Raw genomic sequence first — 12,566 nt, 5'->3', positions numbered from 1 at the left:
TTTAGATCTACTGAACACATAAATACAGAGAGAGGTTACTTGACTGATCACAACAGAGACAGAATGCGCTAATTAGATAACAGAACAATACCATACCACAGTTTAGTACAGGGAATGAAGAATATATTGTCAAATTAAAGTGACAGAGTAGGTACTTCCCCATGCAGAAGAGATAATCCAGAGGCACAACACAGAACTTGCACCTTGCGGGAAGGGGATAGGATTACACTAGCTTTGCACCTTTCTGAGTCTGTGCTGCTTCAGGGACTGGACTAATCCTTAGCATGCAAGATAGCACTAGAGGGCTGCGTAAGGCATAGAAACCTGCTGCTCAGACTCTCCAGTGCTATGCACTGTAACTCCATTCCTTTCACATTTCCTCTCCCTCACATTTGTCGAGCCTCATCTCTTGCATGCCAAGTGTTAAGTTGTCTTGTATATCACCCTTAACTGGAAAAAAAATATTTATTATGGGATGAAGAGCCTCAAGGGATAAATATTGACCCCAGAGGTTAGGGGTTCAGTCAACCAAGTCTCCTCCAAGACTCTCAGGAGGTTAATCATCATAAATGTCAACAAAAGAGAGGAACACTAGAAGCCAATTCTGCTATACAAAAAATATCTGAATACCAACCAATTCTAGCTGCCATTTTTCTATTTCTGCAGTTGCTGTTGAGATTAAGACATGGTCTTTGTCATGTGATGATCGTGATTTAGCAGGCTGATGTACCCTAGAATCATCACCTCCTATAGGCCAGGACTTCTGAGTATTTGCCTGAAATACAATGTTAAAGCTTCAATTTAATCACAATATCTTTTTATTATCGATTAAATAATAGCTAATAAATAAAGTTATTATTGTGTTCAATTAAAAAAAAATGCAGAAAATTACAATTTATAGCCCAATAATAGAAGAATCTGGTTGGGCCTCTGGAATGAAGAAACTAATGTTGAGAACCAAAATCATGTAGTTATCCCATATCATTAAAAAAAAATGTATCAGACTTACTGAGGCATCCAGAAGCATTTGTTCTCTCAAAGTCTGCTCCACTGTTAGAGTTTTCAATTCCTCATGGAGTTTCTCATTTTCAAGCACCACAACTTGTATCCGACCTTTCATTCCAGATAATTCCTCCTACAAAATTAAAGAATACTATTGTTTAATACTTTTCGTGACTATATATCACACCAAAAGGCCTTATTGTTCATTTTTAGTCTTATTGGACATAATAAGCATATTTTGTAATGGTCTGCAAGATAATGTTGGTTGGATAATCATTTAAGTAGAAAAAGTTACACAAGTGTTTCAATTTTATTATTAATTAATCAATAATAAATATTAAGAAGAACTTTCTAACTCTGGGAGTACTTAAGCACTAGAACAGATATCAGAGGTTGCAGAAACTCTATTATTCAAGGTGTATAAGTAGTGGAGTTAAGAGCACTTGACTGGGATGGTTCAGGAAGGGATACTTCTGCCTCGAGCAGGTGGTTGAACTCAATGACTTCCCAAGGAACCTTCAAGCCCAATTTTTCCATTTAAATAAGAAAGTGGAAGCTTTCTTTTTTAGACATATTTAAATCAATAAAAGTCCCCTGATAAGGCCTATTTTAAAAACAACATAATGTCCTGACTTATGTTAAGATTTGTTACCTCCTGAAATACATTTACTTCAGTTCTCATTGGTACAGTATTTATAATCATAAAGCTGAGACTGGAAAGCAGCTCACACAAAACTCTTGGGGTACAGTACAAACATCCATTTGGAGCCATTTCAGAAATGGATGGGGAGCTTCTGCTCTGAACCATGCAGCAGCTGTTAGCAAATATAGGCCCAATTTTAATGTTGTCTCATTGAAGATTAAAGTTGGAGCAGTGTTGCTACATTTGTATCGTTCCCAGGTTATGCATGTGCAGCTGTTATAAGTAACAGACGAACCTGCATTTCTGAGCAGTAATTCCCCTTTTGAAGCAGCTCCAAATGGATGTTTGTCCATACTCTTACTGAATTGACGGTGGGATATTTCTGGTATCTGGGAGTTAATGAGCGAAGGATGTTTCAAAATACCTTGCAAAACTTCACTTCTGCTTCTAAGTGGTTAATGTATTGAGACTGATCAGTAATGATAGGAACAAGATCACACAGGCCAAGCGAACTCTGATCTGCAGCTTCTGAAGTTCCCTAGGGGAAATAAATTAAGAATAGTAAGTATTTACTTTTCATGACCTTTCTCTTCGCAGAGAAAGATGCTTCCACTCACATAATCCAGTTCATATTTAATATAATTTTGTGAATTTAAACAGAAAATGCAAAGGTGACACTAGTGTCAAGCAGAACAGTTACTTGATTAAAAAAGCATACCAAAAGCAGGAACGTATTGTATCTACTGGTTCATTTGCAAATGCAATTATACTACTATCCAATACAGGCCTCATTTTCTTATCTTCCACATGAAATATACACGCAAACCTCATGAATTTTAATGAGAGCTGTATGAATACATCAGGAGACATGCTTCCAATATCAATCGTCAATTCTTGCTGTATAAACCTGAGTACAGTATTGATTGTAGAAATGTAGTGAAATTTTTATTAGATACTACCCATATTAAAGAACTTCACCATAGGGAGACATAATATTGATTCACAGAAGTTTCATAAACCAGTTTGACCTAAATCAGTTAAGACTGATACTACATTCAACCAGGTTTATCTTAAACCAGTTTCAGCCATTTTGAAACTAGTTTAAGTGCACTGAATGTTTGTTCTGTTAAAGGTTTAAACCAGTTTCTGATCCCTTAAACCTGTTTGTGTGTAATGTCTGTCCCTAGCATAAATTATAGATGTATTACTAAAGTGACATAATTTAATTTGCCACATAAACAGAGACTAAACTGGTCACTATATGTGAAAAACAGTGTCTTTTCTAAGCACAGAGCACTCAGGCTTAAGTTTAAAGAATGAATTAACCGAGAATGTAACCAAACCTGTTTAAATCGAGTTGCTAATTTTTAAAAGTCACCTTTAAAAAATTATATAGAGCAAGTATAATGTTTCTTTGATTCTGATAGCAAACATTCTGATATTTGAGATGTTTAAAAAAGAAAAGAAAATAGACTCATAGTATGTAATAAAATCTACAACAGATTACTTCTAAAAATATATAGGTTTACCTCCAAACCACTCAAATTCAAGCCACTAAAAGCCAGACAACATCATACAGTAATATTTTGCATCTGGAACAACAATATTTTTTCACTGACATTAACTGTCCTGCTATGCTTGAATTACTAGTTTATTTTTACTGAAAATATTTTAGCTTAAGTATTACAGATTCATCTCATTTTTCTAGACTTAAGAATAAAACTAAGATCTATTCATTTAAAGCAGGGATGTCAAACTTGAGGCCTGCAGAGCCCTGTTGTGTGTCCAGCAAGGGCCAGGGCAAGTGGGCATGGGGCCTACCACTAACATCTTGGACATGGAGACCTGTTGGTGATGCATGTCAGCAGCAGGGGTCAAGCAAAGGCAGTGGATGCCACTTGTCCCATTGCCACTGTGTCCAGCATGCAAGGAGTTCTGTGGTCAGGATCTGTCCTCTGGTTTAAAGCAGTCCACCTACCCTGTACGAGTGTATTTCACATGAGTAGTGAATAACCAGAATTATCAATACTATTAAAACTTCTAGTGATAAAAAATGTTCCTATCATATTTTTACAAGAGTCTTCATAAACAGACGAAAACCTTTTTGTCCATGTGCTGTAGAAGAGCTATAGATTCTACTGTTACACAGACCACTGACCATTGTCCTCCCTGAAAAATGGAAAGGTCACAGCATCAGAGAGACTACTACAGCATTAGGGCTGTGGTAGAACTACATAGGGAAAAGGGATTCTATCATATTCTGCCCCTTAAGAAATTCATGTCAAAACCACATATACTGCTTCACATGGAATTGAAAGCATCCTTTCTGCTGCAGTCAAAAGCAGAATTACTCACAAATGTCAACTGTCTTCCTACTCAAACAGCTAATCTCCCTCAATGGGATGGTAAGGAGATTTAGTTCCTACTCTTTGTGGATAGGAAATACAGGCATGTCGCATCATACGTGCATTTAACTTGCGCGAATTCATCTATACACGGGTGGGGAGTGGGGGTGGGGCTTGAGTCTGCACATGGCACTGCCACCTACCTGGAGGCCCGGTCACCACCATGCTGCCAGCGGTGACTGCCTCTGCCTCCAAAACCTCCCGCTGCCACCATGGAGCTGTGCCCGGAGCTGTGTGGCCGGCTGCCAGGCATGGTGGTGGCCGGGCGGCATGCAGACATCCCCACCACCACCCCGCGCTGCGCTGCTGCTGCTGCTGCCGCTGGCCACACAGCTCTAAGCATGGCTCCACGGCAGTGGCGGGAGGTTTTGGTTGCAGAGGCAGTCACCACTAGTGATTTCACTATATGCAATTTTCGCCTTACGTGCGGCTTTTAGAACGTAACCTCCGTGTAAGATGCGACATGCCTGTAAATTGCAACAACAAACAGGTCATTCATTCACAATTACACCAAGAAACAAGGAGAAATACGTACATAGGATAATATCTTCCTTTTTGATGGAGATAATTGACTTTCAAGTTCCTCTTGCTGTCGCAACAGAACTTTAAGTTGATTGACTGTGGAATAAAGATAAAACATTAACAACTAGACATGCATATTTTTGACTTGGTACAACTCATAAAATGCATTTGGCCTGCAGTTTTTTTAATCAGTTGCTATTGCATTAACATTTACCTGCATGGCTGTTCTGTAGTTCCTGCCAAGCTGCATCCCCAGTCTCATCTCGGCCTGCATTACTGGAAGACAGGTAAAACGCTATTTCCCCTTCTCCCATTGCAGGATGGCTTTCCCCCAAGGCATATTTCAGTTGCTGGATGCTTTCACTAGCACATTCTTCAAACAAAAAACATGGCATTAGGCATCCAAAAAATAAATACTAGATTTATATACTGAAATAGTGTTTTAACTGTATACAGTAAACATAGAACAAAATGAATTCAGGCTTTGTCGATGCAGAGAATTTAATCCAGTGTCAAGCACTGGTTGCTAGCTACCAGCAACTGCTGAATTCAGACTGGCAAAGCTACTGGAAATACCATTTACAGTAGGAGAATTTAACCCAGTTTCAAAGTGGATGTTGTATTAGTGTAAATGGGAGTTTTACTGTTGATTCCTATCTATGGATTGTTATTCTCTTATTGTAGGCCACTCAAACTTTTGGATAGGGAAGGATATAAATCTAAATAATAATGATCTTGTAAATGTATCATCACAAATAGCCTCATTAAAATTCAACAAGACTTCTCCTAGTAGTAAGAACTATTCTTGATATAGGATGCAGACTTTAGGAATAGCATTTTGGATTTTAATGAGAGCCATAACATGGTATAATACATTCTATGAAACTATGCTTAAAAGTCTTCTTATTCAAAATTAAAACTCAGCAAACTAGTTGTCAATTTACAAGAATAATTAAATAACTATGAGATAATAGTATCAGAAAACTTCCCAACAGATTTTGAACTTAACTAAAAGCATATACTTTTGTTGGTCTCTTTGGAAGAACTAGGGAACAATTTGTAATATTCTTTAATGTCTTCCCAGAATTAGTCTAATCCAACTACACAGCACTTATGCAGTAATATTTTCCTTTCATTTTCAATGTAGCACCTTTGTGCAGTAGCTCTGCTTCTTTCCCATCCTTCTTAGCTATCAAAAATACCAGAGTTGTTCTTCATGAAAGTAGAGTTGTCAAACCCTGAGGTCATGGGCATATTCCAGCTGAAGCAGTTCCAGGCTGCATATCTAAATTCTTCCAACACTTTCAACAGCATACAATGTTCATATTTACTACTGCTGCTAAACTTACACTATTGCTGTATATAAAAATAGCTGCTGCATTCAGTGGATAGGGATATTACTTCTCCATACCCATTACCTATTTTACATATTGTCTGTAAAGTCCTTCAACACGTTCTGATAAGAAACGCAGAACTATAAAACGGGCTCTCTAAATACATACTATTTCCATTTAATTCAAGCCAAATATGTGCTTTTTCCAAAACATCTTTGAACAATATGAAAATGTGGCCCAAATTCTATGACTTGTAGAACTGAAGTCAGCGTGGTTCTGCACTGACTCATTAATCCACATATGCAGAGCAGCTAACAGGATGACTCGAGAGCAAAACAGTTCCTGCGTTACAGGCAGAATACACTTCTAGATTTCAACAATGGGCCTAGCAAACCTAAGAACCAAATTCACTTCACCGTCTTCCTCTGGGCTAGGGACAGAAGTTATACATAAACTGGTTTAAGTGATCAGAAGTGATCAAAAACTGGTTTAAACCTGTAACAGAACAGAAATTCAGTGCACATAAACCAATTTCAAAATGCCTGAAACCTGGTTGAATGTAGTATATCACACTTAACTGGTTTAGGTCAAACCAGTTTACAGAACTTCTGTTCCAGACTTCTTCCTGGTTTAAGTTAACTGACAGTCCCCCAGCATCCCAGCACGCTTTGCACCCCTGGGCTGGGTTGTCTGCTCCAGCAGAGCAGGGTTGGCCCCACCCCTGTGCTCCCTAGCTAGAGCACTATCACTGCTCCAGCTGGCTGAGAAGGTGGTGAAGGTGGAGGTGGGAAACCCTGCGTTGGAGTGCCCCCATCATTGCTCGAGTGGCAGGAGCGGGGAACACGATCAAACAACAGTAGCACGAGGGGAAAGGGGAACATAGCCAGACCCCAGACCCAAGCCTGAGGTGAAGTGGGGGAGGGAAGGGGGAATCACAGAAGCGGGGCTGGCACAGACCTCCAGACGTCCTCTAGTGTAGGGGCAGGCAATTATTTTTGCCCATGGGCCACACAGGCAGTTCTGGTGAGCTGCCATGAGCCAGTCAGCACCCTTTCCCTTCTCCTCACTCCCGCAACAGCCCAGAGCCCACATGCCACCACCAACAGCATACAACCCCACTTTTCTTGCCAGCCCAGGCAGCAGCAGCTCCTTCCAGCTCTTGCTGCTGCTGGCACCACACCACCATACTGGGGGGGACCTGCACTCACAACCCTGACCTTGGCCCACCCCACACCCACTTTGGACTTGGGTCAGCAGAGCGGACCATCTCCAGACCGGCTGGAACCCACACACGGAGCCCCAGTCTGCCCCATGCCGAGCAGCTGCAGCAGCAGTGGTGGCCAGGCAGAAGCTGCTGCTCAGTGTGGGGGAAAAGCACCTCCTGCCCAGCTCACCACTGCTGGGCCCTTTTGGCTGCAGCTGCCAGGAGCCCATGCCCGGGCTGCCCTGCCACTCCTCTCCACTGCCATTGCTCCAGGGCACCTAGTGGGGCAGTGGTGGCAGCACAGAGGAGCAGCAGGGCAGACCAGATGTGGGCTCTGGGTGGCTACAGCAAGGGTGGTGGCATCACTTTCCCCCCATGCCAAGCAGCAGCTTGTGCCCAACCTGCCACTGCTGCTGTCACTGCTCAGTGTGGGCAGGCAAGTCTGGAGCAGGTGTGAGGCAGGCTAGGGTCAGGGCTGTGTGTGTGGGTTTCAGTTGGTCTGCTCCACTGGGCTGACTCCGGGGCAAGCCGGGGTTGGGGCTGCGTATACGGGTCCCCGCCAGTACCATGGGACTGGGGCCAGTGGCAGCAGCAGCCAAAAGGAGCCACTGCTGCCTGGCCTGCCTAGAAAGGTAATCCAGCTATGAAGCTGCCCCAGCCCCACTGCAGGCCCAGGAAGTGGCAGGACCTGCCACTGACCAGATGTCATCTGGGCCAGGCAAGACCGAGGGACCCAACATGGGCAGGACAAAGTCCCTCCATGGGCTGAATCTGGGCCATGGGCCATATTTTCCCACCCCTGCTCTAGTACCTAGTCCAGCCCCTGCCTGAGCCCTGGCCAGCCCCTACCCCAGGGGACTCTGTATTGTTGGGGGAAAAAATGTCACCTAGGGCATCTTGCAGTCGCTTTCCCTCCTTGGCCCCTACTGGGATACAGCACTGCACTCCTCCGGCCCTGAGCTAGAGACAGCACTATGCAAACCCCTCCCCACTGGCCCCACAGCAGGGAGGAGGGGGACAGCCCTGTTCGCTGCAGCAGCTCAATAACAGGCTGGCCCAGCTTGGGCATGGGGAGCTGAGAACAAACTGAGTGACTAGCTCCTATGGCCCCAGCCCAAGCCTTAGCTGGCTAGGAATGGCCCTGCCCTGTGGCCCGACTCCACCATCTGCCTGCTTCACCCAAGGCTGGGTCTGCAGGGCTGAGCTGGACTAATATTCTAATATTATAAAAGCCTAAGTTTGTCTGTCTGTCATGCTTTATTCGCATTCCGATTGGCTGATGGAAACAGCCAATCAGAGTGCTCCAAGCGTGGGGGAGCACCGCCATGATTCCGAAGCTGCTCCAAGGACCAGACAGAGCGCTGCTGGCCTCGGCTCCCCCACTCCAGTCCCTGCAAGAGGCAGAACAGCAGCAGCGTGGGGCATTCAGTGGTGGCACTCCATCCCAGCCCACTTCCCTCCCCCGCCCCCCCCGTCATTCTTGATGGGCAATTGGCCAGTGTGCGTGTGTGTGTTAATCTAATATATAGACTAATAGAACTAAAGTTTTATTAGCTCTACACTGAGCCATACACACATACAGAGAGAGAGAGAGAGCGCGAGCGCGCTTTTACACCAAAATATCTCGCTTACAACAAATATCTAAAATTACTTACTAGTGCCACAGCTTTGTAAAAGAGGAAAACAGAGTCACTATTCTGCATATTCTGTTGTAATCATTATTTATGTTGGCTTTCCACATGCACTGATGCAATGACTGAAATTAAAAATATTAATTATTCAGGCTATCAGTAAGCTACCTATCACAATTAAACTATTTTGCACACATAGCCGATGACTTTGGGACTTTGCAAAATATAGCATTTCGCAGCACAGCTAACTCAACTCTGAATACAAACATGAACTGAAATACTTCCCCCTTTTTTTTTTGGTTAATTATAGAGGAGTTTCCCCCATAAATTGTACATCATATAGATTAGACACAGTAAAAGAACTAAATCTAATTAATGAAAAAAGTAATCTTTGAAGTAAGAATAAAACTTTTCATTAACACTATTCTATTTAAAAATTGTTAAAAAAATAAAAAACAAACACTGTATTTTGAAAAATCTTAGCCTGGCTTATGCTGAAGTGTATTGCGAGTATTTCAGCTCTGACTGACTCACTTGCTCAAACCATCTACTAAACACCAAGCCTATACAAATCTGGACTAATATAAGAATGGAAGTAGTTTAAGGGTCTTTCTAAATTCCCTGACAACTGCAAATTTATCACGTTCAAACTGTGATACCACTTTACGTATGGAAGCCTAATCAGGTATCAGCTTTGAGAATACTAAAGGTACTTTCTTTTCCTCCCCACTAAGATAAGATCTAGTCTTTTTAGTTGGTGGGGCTTTTAAGCTCTCTTCTTTCACTTCTGCCCCATTATTACCCTTTAATCTTAGTTGATTTCGACAAGAGTACACATAAAAGACACTCTTTGTAAATAATATGTAACATAAGGTTACCCAAGTCACTATTATGTAGATTAATTTTTTTTTATAAAAACAAAAAAAAGAAACTGAGAGATGAACACTCTTCTAACAGCCATTACTGTACTTTTATAGGAATGTGGGAGGAGCAGAAAGAAACTGACCCTCTCACAAACGAATACAAATATATATTAATTAAAGCAGCACTATGTGGAGAGTGCAATCCCGCTTCTTCTGGCACATGAGTACCTCCCTTTAGAAGATTAAAATTATTGTCAAAGAAATGAAACGTATGTGGGTATGGGTGAGAGAGGGGGTGAAGGAAACACAGGTGATTTGAATCATATTAACACTGAGAAAGATCATCACTGGGGAACTAGAAGGGAAAGAAAAAGAAAAGAAACCTGGCTCAGAGAAACTTAGGAATCAAAGGTAAATTTTTGTTTGGGGATATTAATACTTTATCTGGGATATTATTAATGCTTTAGCTGGGATACCTTGTACATGAGATTTTCACAAAACCCTATGGATTTTTTTGTTTTGTTTTGCCTCCACATAATACGGAGGTAGATTACCAAAACTAATCCCAGTTTTCTGGAGTCAGGGGCTCAGCTTTGAATAGTTTGAGAGACAACACACTGCTTTATCTTGAATGCATAAAGTATCTTGTAATATTATAATGCTCTGAATCAAATGATTCAGAATGATAATAGGCAACAGTCCCTAGCAAAACAAACAAACAAACAAACAAAAAACCACACTAAATTGGCTGGATGTCTGACTTGATGAACAATGCCTTGTCATAGAACGATTGTCATCTGTATCCCAACCATTCTGTTGATTCAGTAAAGGATATCACCCACAAAAATCCTTGACTTGCATGACTCCTGAACCATCATGGATACAATATTACTCAAATGCTACTTCTAACAAGATGGCCAAAAATAGCATTCAAAGTGTTCAAAGTGCTTTTAAAGTGCTTCAGAAAGTGAGGGTGCAGATGTACTAAGTAGGACAGAGGTGGTCAACCTGCAGCACATATGCCACAGGTAGCTCAGACAGCTTCTCTGTGCAGCACATGATAGACCAGTGAGCAGACAGGCAGCAAAAAGGCAGATAGGGCAGGAAGCAGAAAGCTGAGAAGACAAGGGAAGGGGACAGGAGTGGCACTTGGGGAGGGTGTGGGATTAATTCGTGGCATGCCTACCAAAAAAGGTTGGCCCCCACTCTACTAGGCCAACAAAATACTTAAAAAAAGAAAAGAAATAAAGTCTCTGGAAAGAGGGACCTATTGATGTACACTTAAAGAAATGTACTAGCTAGAATTCAGAGGATGCGGCTCAAAGCAGAATTTAGGAGGTTCGTTATGAAAGTGTCCATTTTAAAGTGGGAAATTTTAAAAGTGGGAAATGTAATGTTAGCTCCAGTCAAAAAGTAGTAGCTCAGATAGGTACTTATAGCCTCATTTTGGCTGGCTTCTCAGTGTTCAGATAACCTTTGAAGAGAAGTCAAGAAGCCAATTTCCTTCCTTTTCAATGGGATTTCTTATTATGATGGTAAAAAAAGATTTTAGTTGAAAACTTTAGTTCTATTTTGTATTACAGATATTCAAATTTTGTGGGTTTCTTAGACTCCATGCTCAGACATTCTGAGATAATATAGTGTTCAAAGTACACTATGAAGAATAGGGAAAAATATCCCTCTGATGCAAGGGTTTATATTTAACAAATCCTGTTGTATCGAGTTACCAAGAGGTGTTTGTTGTCAGTCCAAATATTAAATGGAATGTTGCTTGACAGCAAGAGAATTATTTAATTTCATATACATTATAGACCAAACAGTAGTATCATTTACTGCCATACTGTATACCTCAAGAGATTTCTCAGCATTTATCCCTCCCGTTATACTCCTTGGTAATATATTTGGGGACAATATCAGTTCCATGAGATAAGATCAGTATACCAGTGCAACTGCACTTTACATTTACTTGGAGGTTATTATGCTAGTATGTTGGTTGTGTTACAAAATAAGGGATCTCGCAGTTGAGACCCAGAGACATGTAATTTGACTGGTCCACTCAAATATTTTTAAATAAAACACTACAGAGGATGAGTTCAGTGAAATTCTGAGGTGAAATTTTGGACTCTTAAAATACACAGACTAAAAGTGAATCTGTTGCAATTTTGCTGCATATTTGTTTTTACATTAAAATTTTCAAATGTCAAGATAAAGCAATAAAGTGTCTCATAAACTTATCAAAGCTGAGTCCCCCAGTTCCAGAAAGATAAAATTTGATTTACTAATCCTTCCTTACTATGTAGTCTTAAAACCTTTTCATTTTAATTTATGCATCTTCTGAACCCAAATTATTCTTTATCCTTGAACAAGGCTAATGTGGATCTTCATATTTTACTTTCTCTCCTTTCATACATGCATTGAGCAATAATATAGTGAAATGCCAAAATGTATTTACATGTAAATTAGTTAGTGGCACCTACTAAAATGGGATAGTTCAGTCAGAGCTACTGTCATGTTTTCTATAAAAAAAAGTATCGCCCATACATCTTGAAGGTTTTCTTTCAAGACACAACAGACAGATTCCAGGGGACTGGCGTTTTTTTTTTGTTTTTTTTTAACTTAAAAAGTGAGGGCTCTAGAGAACAATGCAGAAAGCTGTTCACATCCCACAAGTAACCTTCCCTGCTGTTGTGGGAATGGGCAGGGCCACATCTAACTACAGAAAACACTGGAGTTATGCAATATTTTTTTGGATTGTAAAACATCTGGTATTTCGTTGCCAGAATTACTTGAATGGTGACATTTTCTATGATTCTATGAGTTCCAAGTTCCAATGACTGCTAATATAAGTGAAAAAAGCTTGAGGGCCTGAAAAATTGGGAGTCAGGACTGTAAATACCTTTGAGGGTCTAGGCCTGATTGATTTTCTCCTGAAGTTAACAGAAAAGTTCCCATTTACTTCAAT

At 41.0% G+C, this 12,566-nt stretch overlaps 1 protein-coding gene across 8 annotated transcripts in view; it reads right to left on the bottom strand.

Annotated features, from left to right (window-relative positions):
• Window positions 1–12,566, bottom strand: part of SDCCAG8 (SHH signaling and ciliogenesis regulator SDCCAG8) — a 151,025-nt gene that overhangs the window by 129,164 nt on the left and 9,295 nt on the right. For 7 of the 8 annotated variants that reach the window (XR_009456099.1, XM_059715964.1, XM_014600083.3 and 4 more), the window contains 5 exons: window positions 4,787–4,945; window positions 4,586–4,668; window positions 2,070–2,183; window positions 1,010–1,135; window positions 635–775 (listed from right to left, as the gene is read on the bottom strand). Coding sequence is in view for 7 of the 8 variants with exons in the window: in XM_014600083.3 (XP_014455569.1) it covers window positions 635–775; window positions 1,010–1,135; window positions 2,070–2,183; window positions 4,586–4,668; window positions 4,787–4,945 (623 nt within the window). In the remaining variant the exon portion in view is untranslated. Of the gene's footprint in view, window positions 1–634; window positions 776–1,009; window positions 1,136–2,069; window positions 2,184–4,585; window positions 4,669–4,786; window positions 4,946–8,765; window positions 8,854–12,566 lie in introns of those variants that run through there. The other variant, XM_014600084.3, reaches the window with a different exon arrangement.

The sequence above is a fragment of the Alligator mississippiensis genome, chromosome 1, assembly GCF_030867095.1.
Source record: "Alligator mississippiensis isolate rAllMis1 chromosome 1, rAllMis1, whole genome shotgun sequence".
Classification (NCBI taxonomy): domain Eukaryota; kingdom Metazoa; phylum Chordata; order Crocodylia; family Alligatoridae; genus Alligator; species Alligator mississippiensis.
This window is presented reverse-complemented; position numbering and strand designations above follow the sequence as displayed.